This window comes from Strongylocentrotus purpuratus, unplaced genomic scaffold, assembly GCF_000002235.5.
Source record: "Strongylocentrotus purpuratus isolate Spur 01 unplaced genomic scaffold, Spur_5.0 spur5_scaffold_5, whole genome shotgun sequence".
NCBI classification, from domain to species: Eukaryota; Metazoa; Echinodermata; class Echinoidea; order Camarodonta; family Strongylocentrotidae; genus Strongylocentrotus; species Strongylocentrotus purpuratus.
In genome coordinates this window covers 25,557,714-25,581,010 of record NW_022145611.1, presented here as the reverse complement: position 1 = coordinate 25,581,010, position 23,297 = coordinate 25,557,714, and the positions used below count along the sequence as shown (strand labels likewise).

Below are 23,297 nucleotides of genomic sequence, written 5' to 3'. Positions count from 1 at the left end.
AATTCAGGGGCGGAATCGTTCGCGAACGGAGGAGTGAAGGGGAGGGAGGGGGGGGGGGGAGGCCGGGGTGTAGACAGCTCTGGGAGATGTGTATCCATTGTACATCATATTGATTCAGAAGGGGCGGGCATAATGTCATTACAATTGCTGTATTCTACCTACTTGTCATTTATGGTGCAAATGACAATCTCGATTATAACAAAATTTAAAAAAGTCAAAAATTGACACTATGATGAAAAAATGGTAAGTTAAGAAAATATGAATGTTGAGAAAGAATATTTGCTCTGACGTGCATGCTAAGACTTACTATTTTAAATACATCAACATTTTCTATGATTCGAAATAATTTGGAGGGATGTTAGTACAGAACATTTTTGACGTCAATGCATGACTTTCATAGAGACTGATGTATCAAAGGCAATTCAAGATATAAAAAAGATATATATAGATGTATAGATCTCCCTATTATATCTCTTACTATAACTTTGAATCATAAATATCAATTTGTGGATTTCATAATTTACAAAGTGACGATTCTGTCCTACTTCCTGCAGGTCCATAAGATAAGGAAGCCACAGGCCCTGCTTCGATAATAGCGCAAAGTCGTGACGTCATAATTTTGTCTTGAGATATCTGCTAGCCATACGCTGATGACTTATCTATGCGTGGGTAGGGGTAGCTGTGTGTGTGTGCATGCATGGAATAATACGCGGCGAATAAATCCCGACTGTCCGTGTCGCGAAATAACGTTAGATGGGGAAGAAAAATAATGAACGATCATTTTAAACGTCTCACAGTCATGAATAAAATATCGGAAGAAGTGATCATCATCGGGTAGAGAAAGAGGAAAACCGGCCATTTATCATTTTCCCCTCCCCTTTTGAGATATCCATTGCCTATGGGTAAAAGGCTGGGAGGCTAAACGGGAGATAGTTGGAAAGAAAGACGGCGCTTGACATTAAACTAGGCGGGAAAAAACGGCTTAAAACCTACGGCGCTCTCGACGGTTTTTTGAGTCTCCTGCAAAAGAAGAGGAAATTTTTACCAACGAGGAAGGACGTGACAGGGAAAGAGAAAAGCGGGTAGCAATCGCTCGCTTGGATACACAATTCCACTTGTATATATGTAAGTATATGTATACCGTGATGTTATCTTTGTAAATATTATTGACGGTTTCTATACTTGAAACGGATGAGTAGCATGTTTATGTTGTGTTTTTGAATGTATATCATTGTTTTCATTGTGAATGACTGATTATGCCATCAAGAAGAATGAACAGCTATAGCGTATAAGGATTTTTGTAGAGAAATGTTGTGAAAACAACGAAAAATGCCGATTTCATAGCACGAACTTGCTGAAGTTGGGAAAGATCCAAAGTCCCTACCAATAACATGGTCTTAGATGTTTGTTTAAAACACTCTAAATATTACAGTGACAATCAACGTAAATATGAGCAAACAAAAAATTTCTTTCCAGCCATACTTCATATGTCTTATCCTTAATGACGTTCATTATACTGGTATACCAACAAACAGTTTAAATGTTTCAGTACTACTAGATTTAGCCATTCAAAGGCTGTTTTGTTTGTGTTATAGAAGAAGTCCCGATTTGTATTTAGTTTATGCATTCCCGTATAGGCTAACTTTAATTTACCTGGTTTTAATATCATAACGACTAGATCATCTTCAAAGCTTTGGGGGAAGTGTACAGGACTGACAGCTTAGCAACTTTCTTGTAAAATTGAATGTACACTTATGTAGTATAAAGTGGTGCACAACGATTTCAATAACTATTATGAACATTAAATATTAGCGTATATTTTACTCGCCAACTAAACCCTGGACATTTTGCTGCCGTATATCCTTCCTCCGGTATGGTTCTCTCTCTCTCTCTCTCTCTCTCTCTCTCTCTCCCTCTCTCTCATTCTTTAATTATTTTCCTCTCTTTTATAATATTCTTTTTCCAGATGTCATATTTCAACTTGCCATTATAAAGCATATTAGTAAGAACAGAAAATATTCTAAGTGCAATAATTATTGCTCCGGGCTATAAAGAGTTGGCGAGGCATTCTGTGCTAATGCGGGGAGATGACTGTGATACTAATGTTTCCTTGAAGGTTGTCTCATTAGAAGCAACAGCTCGTTATATGAACGCAAAGCTCTTCACACACAAGGCGTCAATTCGAATGGCTTTGGTCAATACGCTAGTCCAGCATTTGAAGAAGATTTAATCATGAGCCAGTAAGTCAAACAATGATAGAATCGTTAATTTTGCATTCACTTTTTCGAGCGATGTCAATCTTGCATGGAGCGTGAAACACCGCACCGGTTGTTGACGCAGTACTGCTTCAGCAAAATGACGCCTCCTTATTAAACGGACAAAACTGAATACGGAGCGTCTGCGCACCTAAATATAAAGTGACTGTAATTCGAGCGTCGCAAATACGCTCTGCCAAATAAGCTGAGCGAAACGATTTTCATAATAAATGTCAGAACTTCGTTGCAAAATAAAGACGAAGCTGACGATAGATAACGACTTTCTTCAATCTTGATAAAATAATAATGGTCAATAACACATCACCGCTAGATGTAATTCAATTATAGCGTTAGGTAATAGCAAACACGATTGAGCATTGTTGACAATTGGTATAGTAAATATATCATGGTTTTAGTTCGAAATGTTATGGAAATTCCAATACCTCAAATTATATTGGAACACCAAGGTAGTCTAAAAAGCATCAGAAATGTATTTTAGTTGCAGAACAACAGGGAAAGGGTGTTTTGGATAGAATACACTCCTACCGAACTCACACGTAAAACCCACCCTTCTTCCTCATAATGATAAGAGGCTGGAAAAACTGATGAAGCATTATTCAGTGTATAGGTGACGAGAGCTATTAAAATAAACGGCTAGTATCAGGTTTGGCGCAACAGCTGAAATTATGCCCGTTATACCCAAGGCGTCACTAAGATCGCCTTACTACCTAGTAAAGCCTTGAAATTCAATTAAAACAAACGCTAGTAATTCAACGCAGTGTTTTCACCTTTCACTTTGCATTCCCGTATTTGTATAAAGCATATCGAGCCAAAGTCTTCACCAGTCACTGGCGCAGCCTTACGTCATCGAACGACGTATTATGTGCGACAGATAGTACACGTTCGCAAACATACCTACACGCATTCACGGAAGGCGGAAGGACGACATCAGTCGTAGCGTATGAATAAGAAGCTCCTTGTTACCTTGTTATACATACGCTTGCAAGGAGCAAGTTAAAACGCCGCATTTTCTTTAGCACTGTGGAGAACGAACCGGATTTCGAGAGTGAAAATCGACCGATTTATTCAAATGAGACAATAGTAGATTCCAAGGATTTGCTATTTGGTTGCAATCTTAATTACATCACAACTGTCTCTCTTTTCATTTTAATGCATGTCAACCAATCACAGATTCGTTATTGAGTTCGTGCACATGTCACAGCAAATGAGTCTCACGTATTGAGTTAAAGTGGAAGGGAGTGTGACAGATATTATCTTGAATCGTGAATATGTGTACTCAAGGTCTTTAATGTACCCTGTGAAACTAACTGCACCCTGCAATAACATTATGCCCATGTCTTTCTGCAACTTCATGATTTTTTAAAAATCATCACTTACTGAAAAATATAAAACGTCTAAAGTGATGTTGCTTGCTTTTCCTTTACATTTTGAAAGTAGTTCTTAGTTTATTTGACAAGGTTAATAGACCCTGTCTGGAGTGAAAATGAAATAGATGAATTATATGTCAACGGAAAGCTTATAAGCCATAGATTACAATAACATCATTATATGCTATATTTTATTATCTGTCAGAGGAGTAACAGCTCTCTGAAAATTCAAAACCTAAAGCTTTGAATATCAAAAGTTATCGACCTAAAAATCTAGCTGTCGTCTTGATGACACCATCTTATGTGGATTACGCATATTCAAAATTATTTTGTATTCATTAAGCACAGCTCATCGCCTCAGCTATATAGGCGACCCGAACTTGTTATTTTGTCACCCTAACTGCGGTAAATTTGAACCTCGTTGACCCGTAACTTTGAGGGGTGCGTGAAATCAATTTTTAATTTGTTTTTGTGCAATACTGACAGGGATAATATTTATATTCCTTAATGTTTTTATTCTACGTTTATTTAGCTTTCCATCCATATAAAGTTGTACTTTTATCGGAAATGGTCTTTAAAGTATTGCAGTTTCTTTCAAATTTCTCAAACCACAATCAGTAATATCATAAAATGTGAATAATGATAATAATAACATATGAATTCGTAACGCGGACATTTATCCTATACTTTCGACCTGGGCGCAACAATAGTGAATATGCAAGATACATTTTATCAAAATATTATAAATGTACGCCTGGAGAACGATAAAGAAAACACATTTATCATCATTATCATGCTATCAATAATATTAATTTTGTATTATCATTCAAAATCACTCATCGGATGCTAGTGAAATTGCAGCTGGTTCCGTTTTGTGTAAGATCTAGATTTTTCCTTTGAAAGGAAAGAGTTACAGTGCACCCCTTCCTCGATCGAAGCAAGTAACTGTTCACAACTCTCTGCATAGTTGCCATCGAATTCGATTGGCATGTAACAACCAGGAGAGTAGGGCTAATATTCTCCATAATGGTATACCTTATAATGCACCGATTTAGATTATTATAAAATCAGGTACATTCTCCTAATATTCCATTAACGCATATTGAGCTCGTGCGTAAACCATTAAGAAGCAATAAACGATGGCTCACTGATTAAGATATCATAATGCATGAAATAATCGCTCACTAAGAATCATTTTAAGTGACTTAGTTTTACGCAAACACGATAATCTAATTTTTAAAACAACGAGTTACATTTCAAGAATAAAATAATGTATACTGCATCCGAAGTTAGGGAACATACGGGAGAGGGGATGTTTACGCCATCTTTCACATATAAAACATCTAGAGTAATAACTGCTATAGCTCGTCACTGACAATTTTTAACATGGTACATTTTCCTATTCATTTCAGGACAAAATATTCGCCACATTAATGTTTAAGGGAAAAAATAGTTCCGATTTCTGGAACCGATTCGTCAACCTCGCCAAACCGTTTCATCATAGTATCGATTAATCTCTTTTACAAGCAAGCACTCTAATCGGTTTATTGTTCATGATGTCGTAACACTAATTAGGTGTGTTACCCATCATGTGATGTAGTCTTTGTGCACATTATTCCTGATGAATGGAAGGCTTTTTCAGTTTCTCGTCTGTTATAGTTATAATATATAAATATATATGTCGTTAGAAGTCATATCACAGGGACAACTTTCTGCATTTTAGGTCACCACTTTTAACTAGCCTCTGAATGAGATGTAGAAGCACATGGTTTCAAGTATCATGGATGATTCTTAGAAGCTAATTAGCGTTGATGCCGAGATGTCTTATGAGGAAACATGTATCGCCTTCAACCTCTCTCGAGGGATTTAAACCATTACCAGTGCATTCAGGGACAAAGGCGCTCACCAGACACATGGGCGTCAATCAGGGGGTGGACAGGGGGACACGTCATCCCCAAATTCTTAAGGGTGGGGGACACAATAGGGTTTGTCCCCCCACACACATTATGGAAGTCTTGTATTTCGTATAATAGGCTTTACATGGGGCCCACGTCTTAAAATTGTGCCTCAGATCCTAGAAATAAAGCACAAATATGCCCTCTAAATTAGGTTTTTGGCTCAAGGCTGACAAGGGGCGTCGACTGTTTCATACAGCTCTCCGAAAATTGGTACACGCGTATTATTTGATCATCAACCAATTATTCGCGCGGATCTTTGTGGTGTATGCTATTGCTAGTGTGTGACTGTGGGCTACACGTACACATGTATTTTACACATGACAAGATCAAAATCAACATAAGTTTTATCCCTCTTTAACACTCATTAAATAAGTTAATCAAAGTTTTTAGAAAGTCCTAGAGGAAATGTCAATAGGAATACGAGTAATTGTTGTTGCTAGGCTTGTGATATGCTGCAAATAAATGATGCTTAGCTGCTAATGCTATGAATCTTTTGTCTACCACAGTGCCAAATGAAAAAAAGTTGGACCACTTCCCGAGGACACAAACAACATTGGTTAAGTGGTTGATTTTACTCCCCTCATCTCCGGTAGCTGATTTAATGGTCATATCGTGAGATTCCTTGCTCTACTTTGATCAAACGTTCAAGTGTGCATCACGTTTGTGCTACAGTGTGTACATCACGCACATACATAGACTTTCAAAATGTACCCTAAGCATATATTTTATCGCCCAATTTTTCAAGTACTCCTAAAATGCCCCTTTTTACATAGGAAAGGTGCCCCTTTTTTAAATTTCTTATAGGTGCCCGTTCTACATCCCTATAACTGCCTCTTACCACCCATTACATATGATAATTTCCCCTATTCAAATCTGACAGGTGTCCGTTTTACTTTAACAAGTGTCCTTTTCTTTTCTAATAAGTGCCCCTTCCCCTTCCAATAAATGCCCCTTTTTATCTTTGAAGGGTGTCACTTCTCTCCTCTGATAGATGCCCCATTTTATTTGTATACGTGCCCCCTTTTTTCTTTCTTATAAATACCCTCTTTTCTTCTAATACATTCTCCTTTTCATTTTTAAGAAGAGTCACTTTCCCGTCTCATAAATGCCCCTTCTAAAACCTAGGCTGAAAAATGGTTTTATTAAAATCTCATGGGTGCCCTTTTTCCTTCGACAAATGCCCATTTTCCTTTGTAATAAGTGCCCCTTTCCATTCCCACATGTGCCCCTATTCATCTCTGTTGAGTGCCCCTTTTAAGGTGCGAGAATTGCCCCATTTTCACCTCTGATAATTCCCCCTTTTACTTTGACATGTACTCTTTTTCTTTTCTAATAAATGAAATTTTCCCTTTGGATATGTGCCCCCGATTCCTGTTAACATAAAATGTACTCCTAAATCAAAGCAACTAGTAGCAACTTTATCTTTAATTTCGCATAAAGCTCGCTCACATTTTTAATTTGATATAATATGGTTCTTATTAAAAATAATTACAATTTTTCATGAATATATTGTGCTTAAAACTCCATCTGGATTGTTCTTTCCTCTTTATAAAATATATCTTTCGCACAGCGACCTCAGAATTTTTTTTGCTCACTAGCTTTCAGTCCATCACACCTAACTGCAAAAGTATGCCGTGCTTAAGCAGTATCTTGCACCATGTAAGGAGAGAAACAAAAATATACCAATGTCTAAAAATTGTATATTTCCCTTTTTAGGTGCCCCCTTTTCCAGAAAGTCCCTTTTTTGTTGGTGCCCTCCCCCCCCCCTTTGACAGACGTTGTTCCGCTGCACCTGTCTGGACCCTACGCCGTATAACGATCCGCTCACATCGCCCGCTATGCTTTACTTGGACACTCAGATTTCAATGTCCCCCCCCCCCACGATATATAACGGATTGATGCCCCTGACCAGACAAAGACAAAGAGAAATTATCATTAAAAAGAAATTAAAAAAAAAACCATCCATTACAAATATAGTCAATCATAATAATTCCAACAATGACAGATATTCAATATCGGTGATGATAAATAAGTTAGAGAGAAGACGAATGAGAGCAGAAAAGTGAAGAAAAAAACAAACAGAGATTAAACAAACCAAAGAAAGACTCTTGAAATATAAAAATGAATTACGGAATTTTTTCTAATCTAGTCCGGATGTTGTAATTCCAATGTTTATAATGCCCATCTTACAGTATGATACTATTCCATATATATGACGCCATTTATGTATAATATGGTACCTTAAACTACCAAATAGTACCATGATACAAATTCATTCAATACAAAACAATACAATACCAAGAATATCTACAATAACCAGAAAATTCTTCAAGAGTGTAACATTATTCGCATGTTACATCACGGTTTTTGTTCTGAATGAGACCCCCCCCAAAAAAAAAAAAAATACATGAGAGATGAGTTTCTTCTTGAGCTGGTAAAACCGATGCTTTCCAAAGATACAAATGTATTACTTAGAAGCCAGTCCACTTGGAAAAAAACACATCGGTCTTGGAAGCCATCTTATGTATCCTCTTGGGAACCCAAGATAAATGATGAAAATAACCAGTAGCTTTTGGAATGCAAAAGAGGCTTTCGTTCAATTAAAGTGAGCTGGGCATCTGCTTTCTCTCTCTCTCTCTCTCTCTCTCTCTCTCTCTCTCTCTCTCTATATCTATCTATCTCTTACCCTCCCCTCTCTTCATTTATATATCTCTCTCTATTTCTCTTTCTCTCTCTCTCTACATATATATATATATATCTCCCTCTCTCCCTAGCTCTCTTCCTCTGTCCCTCTCTGTCTTTCTATCTCTCTTTTTACGTCTAAATATGCATATACACTTCGTAAATCCATTAAACCCTTTATGCATATTTTGAAGAACCCTCTACACATTTCAAGAACAAGTGATTTTTTTTCTCACTCAGTAAAATCGCTATATAAGAACTAGCTATTAATATTATTATCATTAATAACAAATCAAAAATGAAATCAATGTTGTCATAATATTTGTTGCTCTTCAATGGCATTTATAAGCAAAGCTTCCACTTCTACGGACAAAACGCAAAAACACAGACAAAATAAAACAAATACAAAACACATATGGGTGGTTTTTAAATGATAGGAAATAGTATCCATTACCAAACAGTATTTGTTTGATGACATTTTAATTCAATGCACCTGCGTCAAATTATATCCAAGGATATTGATTTTCTGTCCGACAAATAAAAACAATTTGTTTTGAATTAAGTGCTTCAGTGAAAATTGAGGTCATTGTGTTTTAGAATTTCCAATTATAAATGGAAAGAAACCATTATACGAGACAAAAGTCGTGAAACGGATTCAGAATTATGAAGTAGCTTAGAAGAAAAAAAAACGTTTTCTATCAGTGAGATAAACAAGAAAACATCAGACTACGTGAAAAAACCCTCTAATAATCAATTCGATTTAGCGACCTTTATCTGGCATATTCTGGTTTGGCCAATACGCCTACATAGCTTTTAGAAACGTTTTATTCAAACCAATCTATTCGGTCAGCTGAGAATACGGGCCCACAGGGGTTTCCTTTATAAGCTTCAGCTTCTCTGAATAAATTTATAGATGTTGCCATGGTGATAAATTATGATGTTCGATGTCCCAGTTCCTCCTATGACATTTTCTTCGCTAAAGAAGAGGGAATAGCATCGGATTAACAAATGTAACAATTTCTTATATTTTTCGCGAATATAACCTACCTTCGAATAAACCAATAATTTGTCTAATGCAGATGAAGACAAACCAAGAATGATTAACATGTAGTTTAAGCTTCTAACAGTCTTACAGTTCAGTAGGCAAGCTTCCATCTCCTCATTTGGACTTTTCAAGCCAAGCCAGTGATTATTTAACCCGTTGATTACTGCATTATCTAATTCCCATAGACTTAACACAGGGTCCACCAGGGTCCGAACGCTCCATTCATAAAACAATATAGGCCTATTATTATCAAGGGATGTGTCATGTTAGTATTTATTGTTGAAAATATATTGATAATCCAAGTAATACTTACACTAGCCCCTGTTTGTAATATGAAAATAGTATATTTACGTTGATGAAATCAATGCTTTGATTGCTATCAGCATCTCTGTAAATGTATGACGCTTGCCATAATGAGCTCCATTTACTGCTTTTTAAAACACGTGCATCTTTTAAATGTTCACTTTTTAAAAATATTTTAGTGACAACGTCAAAAGACGTGCCAGTCAATGACTGTGCGATCACGTACTGACTAATGCTTTCAACATCTTATCTTTCGTCGAATCAAGTGAGTGTGTCGATAATCTTTATATCCCTTCTCGACTGGGACCGTACTAGTTCAATCCAGCTTAACACTGAATAACTGAATATATCCATTTGTACAACTTTATCAAGTCACAGCCGGTTACACCAGTAATGCGAAGAAATGCTTTCATGACAGTATTGTTCTGCCGTGTTTGCGCGAGCCTTGAATTATATAGCATATCAATTGAGTATAATAGGTGTCTATATAATCATGATAAATGAATAAATTAATGAATAAATTAATGATTAAATTAATTAATTTACAAATAGATAAATAGATAAATAATTAAATGAATGAACGAATGAATGAATAAATAAATAGATTAAGTAAATGAATAAGTAACTTTACATTGTTAAAAAACACAGCAAAACAATAGTCTTGGTTTAATAACCAAACTCGAAATTTCGTCTGTGACTGTCACAAAACTGTACATGGAATACATGGAAAATGTGATTTTACATTTTTGGATGTTCAGAGATAGACTATCGGCTGATGTTATGGATTTGATCACGAAATGTTAATGCTAAGCCGACATATTTCCATAGGCTGGCTAACACACCAGATTTATTATCATGCTTCATTAGAATGCTTGGAACCTAAATGAGAGTTTATACCCTTGTTTACAACGCATTAGAGAAGCCCGGATATGAAAAACATATTGTTAGCTATCAATCTCATTGCTCATGTCAACAGATAGAGATAGTTTTTGAAGAGATGTATAGTACTTTTCTTTAAAACTTCCAATGCGTTTTTGAGCCACACTACAGGCCTTTGAAACGTTTAGCTATAATATTATAATGGTTGTTTTTTGTATCACTTTCGCTCTCGAGACGCGTTCATTCTTCTCCGGTTTCATCTCCTCTTTTTCATCTCTCTTTCTTCATCTCATGACCGAGTTTTGGCTTCCCCGACTGAAAAGGAAGCGTGGAGTCTAGATGAACATGATGGATAATAAAATAATGGCTTAGCGTCTCATTTGTTCTCCTCAAAAACTAATTCATCGTGCGTAGGAAGACGAAGATATTGATACAGTTCGATAAGACATGGGTAAAGCAGTCGCTGTGTATATAAATCATAACTAAATTTTGATAAGCAAAGTAGAGTACTAAAGTCAAAACAACAGAATAGGACTGTCTGAATGTGGTAGTGTTCAGGGAGCTTGGGTCGAGATGAAGGTCGAGAATAAGGGGTTTGTCGGGAAGCGGTATATCCAGAATGACTGTTAGTCATAGAATAGTTCACATGACAACATCTGATCGATAATATATATCATAAAATTTGAGATGACTCGTCTTTTGTATTATGCATTTATTCAGTGTGGAAACATGTCAACATTCTTTGATTTATTGTTGAAACAAATATTTAATTATTCAATTTTGTTCATTTCATAAACAAGTATTTGTCTGTGAAATAAGTTCACTTGCTATCAAATATTGTCAGGCAAACGCACACACGCACGCCCACACACACACACACACACACACGCACACACGCACACACACCTTTATATTTGTATATACATGTATATAGATATACACATGTATGTGTGCGTGTGTGTGCGTGTGTGTGTGTGTGTCTAGAGGTGTCGTTTTCTAGTGGATACGCCACCGGATTGTGGATCACAATTTCAAAGCTACTCCCGCCGCGGCACCAAAGTCCTTTGGCAAGACATTAATCTATATTTGCCACTCTCCACTCAGGTAAAGTAAATCGGTACCCGGTAGGAAGAAATGTATTGAAAAGAATGCTTTAGCGCCTTATTATGGCGGCTGAGCTACATGTACAGCCACCTACCCTCGTTTGCTCATTTGCTGATTTTGGTATCTTTAAGGAAAAGCGAATTAGTTTCATTAAACATGTCTCAAAGGATAACAAAAAGTATGAACTGTACATAAAACTATCAATATTTGTATTTCAGTCAGGATTAGAAATGGGAAGAGAAACAGGATGCCTACGATATAGATGATAGCTCTTAATATATAGTATGGATTACGCTTCTATTCGTAACTCAACATGTAACCAGAGAGGGAAGATAGTGATTAGAAGAACACATGCGAGGATTAATGGAGGGGGTTCTCGTGGGCTGGTATGCGATTGAGAAACGGAAAGAGAAACAGAAGAGAAAGAGACATAAATGGGAGGGGAGAGAGAGAGAGAGAGAGAGAGAATAAAGGAAAAATGTATGTGTCTGTGTGTGTTTTGTATTTGTAGGATGGCCGGTGGAAAGGCGTGTGGGCTTGGGGATGTGGGCGCGCAAGTAAGTGTGGGTGTGTGTGTTGCACGAGACTGAGTGAAAGGGGAGCGAGAGAAAGAGAAATAGTAAACGAAAAGAGGGAGATTATACGAATGTGGGTGTGAAAGAGAGGGGGAGGGAGAAAATAGAGAGAGAGAGAGAGAGAGAGAGAGAGAGAGAAGGGAAGAGAGGTGAATATCGAAATTGATCAGATAAAAAGAGGGTTGGTGAGGGTAAAAAAGTTAAACTTTATGGTGGTTATGTGTGGAATCAGATACGAAGTTGTGTGTGTGTGTGTGCGTGTGTGAGGGAGAGATAGGGGTACGTATGATAAATGAATAAATTGATTTAAAAATTAATGGCTTGTCAAAAAGAGCATCTACCTCACGCAGAACGTTTCAGACGGCGACTTTGGTTTACTGCATGGCTGGCTAATTCCTTTCTAAGTAAATTGCAAATTGCAAATCATTCCCCGAGGCATATTCAATTGATCTTCAAGAAATATCCTAAGAAGTATTACGATGAGACTTTGAAGTCGCGCTTTCGTAGGCGAAAAGTGCAGGCATCTCGTCACAACGTGATCACTTGAACAATGTGATGGCATGCTGCTACAAAAACATGTTAATAATTCAAACAAAAAGAATGCATATAAATACGTTTTTTATACTTCCTTTTTTCCAGTATGAAGGTCTTTCTTTCTCTCACTCCCCCCTCTCTCTCTCACTCCCCCTCCTCTCTCTCTCTCTCTCTCTCTCTCTCTCTCTCTCCCTCTCTCTCTCTCTCTCTCTCTATTTCGTTTCTTATCTTTAGTTAATGCAACGATAGGTCCTTTATTCGATCCCTTTTTGAACAGTGAAACTATCGACATAGCCTATAACAACTTCACTTTGAGATGCATGTGCGATAGAAATGTTAGCATATTCATTGCACAAGTCATGCTTTTAGTTGTGTCCCACTGTGGTTAATCATTTACAATATAGATTTCTTATTCTTTCTTAAAATAGAGAATTCAGATAAGTAACTTAGAAGTAACTTGATTCAAATCAAATAATCAACTATCGTATCCGTCGTTATTTTGTGATTCATCAAAATACTTGTGTTGTTAGAAATGTACTGATTGTACTTCCGGATAGCAGTGGATGGTACAATTATTTTGAAAGCGTAAGAACAAGCCCATTCAATAATTGCTTCAGGCAAAGTACATTGCAGTACTCCAAAATGAATGATCTTTGATTCAAGTGAGTCTCAAAGTACTAGACAGAGAAAAAGACATGAGCTTACGACGTAGTATAGTGTGTTCATCAATATTCATTTCCTTTTCTTTCCTGTTCGTATAAACTCACAACTAACGAACTCAATTGAACAACAATTCATGTGCATTGATTGCAAAATAAAAGCAAACTTGTTTGACGGAAGCTCTACCGTTATTAAGTTAACATTTTGCTACAAAAGTGGTGTTTTTGCTTGTACCTACAGTGTAGCTGGTAATTATGAACGAGGCAAGGATATGAATGAACTAAATATAATTTATAAGAGATGAACTTTGTTTCATTGTTTATTTGAATCTTCTCTCAGTCCCGATAGTCGGGATGTCTTCTTCCTCCCTTTCTGCATTTTCGGTCTCTCTTTCTCTATGCATGTACATTAATTTCCCCTGTCTCTCTCTCTGTCTCTCTCTCTCTCTGTCTCTCTCTTTCTCTCTCTGTCTCTCTCTGTCTCTCTTTCTCCATGCTCTCTTTCTTTTCCATCTCTCTCTCTCTCTCTCTCTCTTTCTCTCTCTCTCTCTTACTAGTCACTTTAGGTTGGTTCCGAGTTTGAAGATTTAATGGAGATAATGAATCGCGTTAGGCGTTTAAGAATCTACACGCTCTTACCACAGAAGGCAGAGATTTTATTGACCAGATAAAGTCAACAAATTCCGTTCCTGCTGGTCTGCTATTTATAGCAGATACTCCCACTAAAGTGGTTATTTACATTACTACTATTACTCCTACTACTACTACTTCCACCACTGCTGCTGCTACTATAACGCTGTATTTAATTTGTCAAAGAGAGAAACTTATTAAAAAAAATGGGTATATACTTTTTTAACATCTGCTTTTTCAGTGTGACGAACTTTCTCAGTGTGACGAAAAGACTTACATCCGCGTGATTCCCTCACAACAGACGGCTCAATAATTTGATGTTCGGTTAAATCCTTGCCATTTTGAACTGCTGAAGGAGAGGATTTAAGAAGATGAAACTCAATCCATACGCCCTAAAGACCCTCTTCCTTTACCCTTTTTGGCTATATCTCAGTATATTTTTGCATGTCTGTGTTTGGCTGTAACTAGGTGCTGAGCTGTCCTTACGCACTTCAGGTATCTCGAGTCTTTCTCTAAGATATTCAAGAGGAGATTGATTATGCGGCCAAGTTCGGATAGGTAAAATGACAATGAAATAAAACACTGATGACTCTTAGTATGTGATATTATATGTATACAGAAGAGAGCTTAATCAAGCGGTTGGGATAAGCAGATAGGGTATCAAAAATACAGAGAAGTGGAAAGAGAGGAGAAAGAGAATGAGAAAGAGAGAGAGAGAGAGGGAGAGAGAGAGCAAAGAGAGAATAGAGAGGAGGGTTGCGCTTTATGATATAAACCTTCCATGAAAAAATAGGGGTGTATACCTCCGAGAATTTTAAGGCTACCAGTACCGGGCATCAAGTATATTTTTGATTGACAAAATTACCTTTGTTGTTATACAATTATTGATGAAAGATATACCAACAGTGATGTAACTATAATAACAAGTCATTAATTCAGCAGAAGCTCGCTTCACTCGCTTCAAAACATTTTGATTCGTGAAAGTGAACATTCTGCCATAACACACAATTCGCTGGTATTGATTATGCCAGTACGCCGATATGCTAGAATTAACATTATTAACGTTAAACAAATTATTTTATATTATTTTCTTATGATTATAAGGATAACAACGTGAACACTACCAATTCAATATCGTTTTTAGAGAAAAAGGGTTTTTGGTCTTTTTGAAACGGGAGGATCAAACCCTTTAATTCTTCTTTTCTTACCCATTAGAGAACAGTAAACGAGAATGACCTGGGAGTTCAAAATGTCGGGAATAAGGCTAGGAAAACAAGCTATATTAATCAGTCTGGCACTTTGCAACAAACACTTCCTAATGCGAGGCCCTTTTTGGGTGAAAAGAAAATTCAGCATTTATTGTTTTGATAACGCACGTGTACTCTCAATATGAACAAAATGATCATCAACGCAGCTTTACTTTCAGAAGTACATATTAAGTTGTTATTGTAATCAATAAAGATCTCAATTAGATAGGTCATACTCGTAAAGATTTATTATCTGACCTATTGTACTTTTACTAGCAAGGCAGAAGCTATAAAGCGCGTTATCGAGATATCCCATTGGTACGAATGTATTTGCCTCTTCAGCACCGTGTTTTCGGTATTCTTTATCAACGAATCATTATAATCCGAATGTAACAAACTTTACACTTCTATACAATAGTGTTTTTCAGATATTTTCTTTCTCCATGATAATTGTCCAAAATGTCACTTTAGGTGAAGTGGTGAGGCCTAGATAACGAGCAGTGGTCTCATAACCGGGAGGTCCCCGGTTCGAAACAAAGTTGATGCGCTAGCGCCTATTGGAATGGAAGGCATTAATCATCATTACCAAGTCCCTCTGATAGCACATAAAGCCGTAGGTCTCCCTGGTGGCTCACTTAATAGACAGCGTTACAATTAATTAGTCAAACGACTAAGATATAGGGGTAAGAGTATACAAATTGCAAACCATATAATCGAGCTTTTTAGTAATTTTCCTATTCGCTAAGTTTAAATGGCATTTCCAAATTGTTCAATGATTTTTTATGAAAGAACGTGGTGCAAATCAGTTGTATGTGTGCGTGCGTGCGTGCGTTGTTTGCGTGCGTGTGTGCGTGTGTGTGTGTGTGTGTTTGTTGTGTGTGTGTGAATGTATGTATCTCTCTAAGTGCAATTTTCTTCGACGTGGGAAGGCTGTCCTAATTCTCATAACCTTTGGAAGTGCCTCCAACGTCCGTCTTTAGCCGGGTTAAAGATTACGAATTGCCTCATCACACTTGTGTTTATCACTGTAATAATCATTAACTTTATCTCTCAGCCGTGACATATCTGTAAAACCTGACGGGAACATGAAGCAGGTTTAACTGCAAAACGGTTATTTGTTGTTTTTCTTATACGTGATATAAAGATTCATCAACACAGCTACTAATTGGACAACAAATCATTTAAAACACAGTGATGAAAAGGCTATTATACCTCTGTACAAAATAATGACAAAAGTTATCAATAAGTATGCAAGTATCAATAATATAGATTATAAAAGAAAGAACAACGGCTGAGAAATGCGATTTTAGGGTATGGATTCAACAACCGGGAATTCGGATTGATTAAAGATATAACGATATATTCCACCGTTTCTTATTTGTACTTCTCACTAGATCACAGAATGAAGTCGAGGACAAAATCAACAAAAACACTAACTACGACAATGACGTCATACCGCCTACATCCTATGGTGACATCGCTAGTCCTCACAGTGCTGGTACTCTACATCACAATATGGCCTACCAGGGTGGAAGCAAATGGTCGTTTGGGCTGTCACGTCAGGCAATACTTACAATACAAGGCAGAAAAACCCGGATGTCGGCCACAAAATCTTGTTTTAGATGCCTGTTTTGGGAGGTGCGATACATACGAGGTAATACTAAGTGTAAATAATATTCTTTGAAAAGGAAGCCCCCCCCCCCCCCAAAAAAAAAGGGGGATGACATAATAATAATGATAGTAATAATAATGATAATAATAATAATAATAATGATAATAATAATAATAATAATAATAATAATAATAATAATAATAATAATAATAATAATAATAATAATAATAAATAATAATAATAATAATAATAATAATAATAATAACAATAACAATATTATGAAAATAATATTAAAAATATAAAAAAATAATATATGTATATATATATATATATATATATATATTGTCATTTGTCAGGGTGTCAACCCCTTAGAGACCCTGGCTGTATAAACAGGAGTTTAGCCTATTGATGGTGGTCTACATAATTAAGCCAAATATTACAAGGGACCGTAGCCATTTAATCTTTATACTGAAACAGGGTTTTCCCCTTCACAGCCCTTTGGGATGTAAGCCTATAGTTATCATCCCCTTAGGGGAGTCTGCCCAGCTAAATAGGAGTTAAGCCTTCCCAGTTCGATGCTTGCCTATAAAAACAATATTACCAGTGGCCGTAGCCACTTACTCCTAAGGTTGAAATAGGGTTTTCCCCCTTTACAGCCCTTTGTGATGTAAGCCTTGGTGTCATTCCCTTGGGGATCCTGGCCTGCTAAATAGGGGTTTAGCCTTCCCAGTTTGATGCTTGCTTATAAAAGACAAATATTACAAGGGGCCGTAGCCACTTACTCCTAAGGTTGAAACAGGGTTTTCCCCCTTTACAGCCCTTTGGGATGTAAGCCTGGGTGTCATTCCCTTGGGGAGCCTGGTCAGCTAAATGGGAGTTTAGCCTTCCCAGTTCGATGCTTGCCTATAAAAGCCAAATATTACAAGGGGCATTTTCATAATAACAATAGCTAGTTCTTATATAAAGCGCCTTTCAGGACCGAAGGCCCTCTCAAAGTGCTTTAAAGATATATATATTATTACCCCGGGTATCGGATTCAGGCTTACCCGCACACAATGCATGCACATTCTCCACTCCCTGGGGAGCATTCCTGCCGGGCGTCATTTTTACAAGCGCACACTTGCTAATCTAAGCCCATTATCTTTCGCATCCTACCGGGTATCTATTCAACACCTGGGTGGAGAGTGGCATCTGTAGATCAATGTCTTGCCAAAAGACATTATACAGTAGCAGCTTACATATCGGGTACATCCTTCGTAAAGATGTAAATAATTCACTGTAATCTCTTGTAAACAGCTGCATCAAGAAAAAGTAAGGATTATAGAGCACAGTGATAAACCTGCTGTCACAGTTATGTTATTGCATGAAAACACTTTGAACCTTTTTCATTTTCGTTAATGGGGTAGTTTCTCAACCAACGACAAAAACAAAACAATATCTAAACTGCTCTCTTTTAAGTGACAATTCTTAAATGCACACACAAATATATCTCTGATTGGTAATGACCCGGACCCCTTTGATTTTGTTCATACAGCCGAAAGAGCTCAATTTTCGACAGAGATGGGGAACACACCTGTGACATAAAATGTTCAAGTCTCACACCCTTTTTGGAAAGAGCGCTCCTAATTCATTGATTTATTTATAGGAAAATTCATTCTGATTCATGTGGGACAGATCGATGAATGGTTATTGATGATCACTGAATACGGAACACTCTGACACTTCCCTTTCAGAGAAAACTAGGTCCAAAAGAGGAAGGCAGCAATGTTTCTCCTAGATTGTTTTGTTATCATTTTTGACAGGATACTCTTCAAATGTCGAAAGCCAATAGCTAAGGGGGAATCGATGCGCTGTTGACTAGAAAAAAATCCCAATGTTCTATCATTATGAAAGTGTGGCTGTTTGTTTTCGTCACGTTTCCCCCGATACCGGCGGCGGTATTACGCTGAATCGCACCACAATACTGACTTTAGAATATTAGAATTTCATTGCAATAAAAGTGAAATCCTTTGTCAGACTCTTAAATCCAGCGACATTTAATTTTACCATTGATATACGTAAAGTGTTCTACCTAATTCATCTTCTACATGTACCAATGTCTAGATAGAAAGGAGACACAAACAACTCTGAATTAGCACACGTATACAGATCCTTTTTTAAATAAAATCATATAAACTCACACACGCGTCGTTTTTCTGTTAACTGATGTAAACCTGTAGTATTCTGTGCGAGCAATAATTACATCGATTTTCAGAAAGCATCATGAAATATCAATATTTGTACACAAAACAAAGATGTTATTGTCATATATAATGGTAAACCTCGTCCCATTCCATGCCAAAATCAGTTTATCTTTTATTTTATTAATGGAATGATATAAATAGAATTTGAAGGTAAAGTGATCTACACATTATGACTACATGTTATTAGCGAGTTATTCACACACAAAAAAGTGTTATGATTCGGTGATTTGTTTTGTAATATAATATGCCCAGGACTATGCTTCTAAGTACTGAAAAGATTAAAATTATTTTAATATCTTTCTCTCTCTGTTTCTCTCTCCCTCCCTCTTTTCCATCGTTTTTCTGTATATACCTGTATTGAAATCTGCAATCTTTCTCTTATACCCCTATTTTTGCTCCTCTCTCTCTCTCTCTCTCTCTCTCTCTCTCTCTCTATTTCTCCAAACTGCAGGTCCCCGAGTTAGAATTTCCGTTCAAGTCTTCGCACCACGAGATGTGTTCATACCACCAAGTCCAGCTTGCCACGATAGAACTTGACGATTGTGATCCAGGTGTGAACAGGACCTACACCTATCGGAACGCCAAGAGTTGCAAATGCCGAAACTGTACACCGTTCAACACATTCTGCTTCGGACTATCCCTCTAATTCGACCTCTTTCATTCCTTGTTTTCTAGCCATCGTGTAAATGCGTGTGCAATGACTATCTAAATCAAGTAGGCCCAGAGATTAACAAAATTATATGTATTGTCCCTTAGTTAACTGCGTTGGCGGATCCAGGGTGGTTGGCATAGAGGGGAGTACTTCACCTCCGCTCTTCTACGACCATCTTCAATTCCACTTATAAAATGATGTAATCATTCACAGGCTTATGGGAGCTTTAAAAAAGGGATAGCTGCATGGCTCCTCCTTCAACCCTTTAATTCTACATCCACCACTGTAATGTATCACGACAAGCATGTTTGAAAAGATTGATAAGATTTGGACTTGAATTATACAACTTTATGCAAAGTCTGTAATCTAACCTGTGTGTCAATTTGCCAAATGAATGAAAAATAGGTAAATAGATAAATCACCTTCTCATGACTTTTCTTCGTTATCTGTTTTCATTAAAATGAGACCAATCTCATAAGATCAATATACAGATTCAAGCAAATGTTGCCTTTTACTCACTTCGTCAAAATCCATATCCATATCCCCCTTTTATTCCTTTCATTCTATACATCTCCCATTTTCCCTCTTTTCCTTTACGGTAAACAAACGTTACTACAAAAATAAAACACTCCATTCAGGCACCTCCTCTAAACCCCATGTGTAGAGTCATGAACTAGCCCTCTTGACGATGTGCAGCTTTATTTTCTCCTTTGTGTTTTACCAAGACTTTTCAGTGGGGTGGTATACATGTCCAAGAAATGTGCAAAGAAGTTAAGATAAATATTAATTTTGAAGAAGAGCAGAATATTACCACCTCGTTAATGTTAATATCTCAGATATTCAATGGAATTCAAGGAATAGACCTTTTTAAATAATGTACGGATCTGTGCCATTTAAATTCATTCGTGGAGTCTTCCTCGACTTACTTTCTGAACTCAAGGGAGAAGAATTACACATCATTTTGTTCGTCCACACGCACATCATAAGGTGAAAGCCCTTGTCTGATGTAGCTAGTGACCTAGATTATCACGTTAAAGCATCTCATTACCATTCTTTCGTGTTACTGCTCAAATTATCAGACATCATTAGACTACAGTATCCTGACAATTAGAAATCAGTTTCCATGGTTACTGTCGTATGCATACGGTTGTGAGAAATGTGACCGATATCGTGCTGCTAAAGCACGATAGTCATTGCACAAAACCCTTTACTAAAAAACCTTCACGCGCGCCCCAAATGTCAACTCTTGGAGATTTTCTCTATGCGGTTATGTTTATGGTAAAATGCACTTATTTCTCTGTGTAAATGAGCAATCTTATTCTGTATGTATTGTATTATAAACTTTAAAAAAAATATAGTTGTAAAAATGCTAGTTGTTATTGTAAAGAAAAACTTCACTGTACACAGGCTTTATATAATTCAGTAAGGGCCTTTGCTTATAGTTGGAAGGCTAGATCATACCGGTAGTGTTGTGCAGTTTACATTATACTGTAGTTTTGATTATCAGTTTCAAAAATATTCTACTTAGAAACGGTTTTATGACTTTATTCTATGTATGTTATAGGCAAAGTTATGCAATTTTCATCAATACAATATCAAGAAAACCGTTGCTGAATTTCGGGTCAGCTTGCATTTCACGATTTGATAATGCCGAAAGTTCATTTCATTTTTATAATTTTGTTTATGTACATCTTTTTTTTTTCTTTTTTTTAGTTATGAGTTTAATTATGTTAAATTTTCGTATTGCTTAAAGTTTCCGATTATATTTTTTCTTCTTCAGAATGACAATGTCAATGAAATTTAAATGTTAATCGGAGCTGCCAAAGTTACCTGGGTAATTATATTTCATTGCAAATTATAAGAGTTTTGTATTTTACAGAGAGATTTTAAAAAAAGAGGAAAATGTGATAAAGTCATTTGTACGCCAAAATAAATCCGATGCCCTTTAAAAGAAATTCCTACATTGGTCTTCTGTGGAAATTTCAATATAAAATCCCCATATCAGTACATTAAATTTGTACCATATTTGTTGGTTTTGGTGCTGGTTATAGTTACTTGCCATAGTCTGAATACATGTGTGATCAATCATCATTGAGTTGTAGAGAAGCTTTCATCATCATTTTTTACACCCTGCTACCCCCCCCCCCCCCCAATGTCTCTCTCTCTCTCTCTCTCTCTCTCTCTCTCTCCCTCCCTCTCTCTCTCTCTCTCTCTCTCTCCCCCCCCCCTCTCTCTCTTGTATAGAGAAAAAGTTCTTTCTCTAATACACGGGCGTGGAACTTATTTCATTCTCTTCGGGAATTGGTATAACTGATGGCTGAGTATATTTATTGAGAAAAGCAATTATAACAGTTTCTCCTATTTTTACTCGACACGAAACTATAATATTTATTATACCAGTCTGAAAATACATGTATGTTTGTCTTATCTCATCAAGACGGCGGGTAAACCTCGCTCCACTCCTTATTTAGATTGAGTATGATCCAACTTCATACTTTTTTTTCTTTTTTCACTGTATTCAGATATATCTACAGATTCTTTTCATTGTGGGTTCATCAAATCCATGATGGCGATACGGGTAAAAAAAAAAAAATTAAAATGCTTTACAGATTAGTAATCCAGGCTTTCTAGAAATTATCGACAAAATGTGTAATTCGATGATTAGTAGAATGATTTTAAAAAGAACGAACAGTGTTTACAAGGGAAATAGGTTGATACGAGAACGCACTGTACGCACTAGCGGTGGTGTGACAAGCTTGAGAAAACTGTATGCCAAATATATCATCTAATTTCATAGATTACACTAGCTCCGTAATACTGGTCAGATTATTTGGTAGATGTGAATGATCGAGGTATAGTATCATCTCCTTTGAAGTTCACCAAAATGGATTAGCATTATTTATTATCGTTTAATATTACAGTATCAATTAATAAATAGTTAAGTTCGATATAGAAGATGAAAAGTTCAGATTACGATGAATGGTTTGTATATTTACTCTAAAATACAACTTCAGGGTGTTATTATTTTTTGGTCTGCGTGTTGAAGCTAATAAAGAAGTATTTACCAATTTTGAAAAACAATACTGAGAGTTTTCTCTTTTGAGTTCATTTACAACTGGAGTGTGGTTGACAGTATGTTACAAATCCATCCCTCATTCTCTTATTATACTACTTCTTATTAATTCCTTTTTCTCTCTAGCTTTTTTTAAATTCATTATTCTAGGAGTACATTTTCCACTTGTTATTCCGTAGTCCATAATGGAGGCATATCTACCTACGTCATCGCAATATCCATCCCCATGGAAGTCATCTTTAATTTTCCTTTTCGAGTAGTTGTGTTTTCATTTTCTTTTAACCACTCCTTGTGAACATTTGTCATTCATAATTCAATTTCTGGATTTCTTGAAATAATTCTCTTCAAATGCTTCTATTCATCCATTAGTCAATGTGTTTCGAGTGACGAGTGGTGGCGCTATACTAAAATAACGTTTTAGCTACTTGGCGTAGCTCGTCAGATTTCTAAGCGAATCC

At 36.6% G+C, this 23,297-nt stretch overlaps 1 protein-coding gene across 2 annotated transcripts; it reads left to right on the top strand.

Annotated features, from left to right (window-relative positions):
- The first annotated feature begins 693 nt into the window (after positions 1-693).
- On the top strand, positions 694-21,457 carry gpb5 (glycoprotein hormone beta-5-like). Of its 2 annotated transcripts, XM_011672523.2 has the most exons (3): positions 694-1,125; positions 16,654-16,913; positions 19,566-21,457. In XM_011672523.2, exons 2-3 carry the CDS (start codon positions 16,662-16,664, stop codon positions 19,758-19,760), a joined length of 447 nt encoding a protein of 148 aa, XP_011670825.1. In that variant the 5' UTR covers positions 694-1,125; positions 16,654-16,661; the 3' UTR covers positions 19,761-21,457.
- Positions 21,458-23,297: the final 1,840 nt, after the last annotated feature.

Excerpts from the sequence above, each read along its gene's own strand:
- gpb5 (XM_011672523.2), top strand. The coding sequence starts at position 16,662 with ATGAAGTCGAGGACAAAATCAACAAAAACACTAACTACGACAATGACG. Across the intron at positions 16,914-19,565 it reads GGAGGTGCGATACATACGAG|GTCCCCGAGTTAGAATTTCC; the intron begins GTAATACTAAGT and ends TCCAAACTGCAG.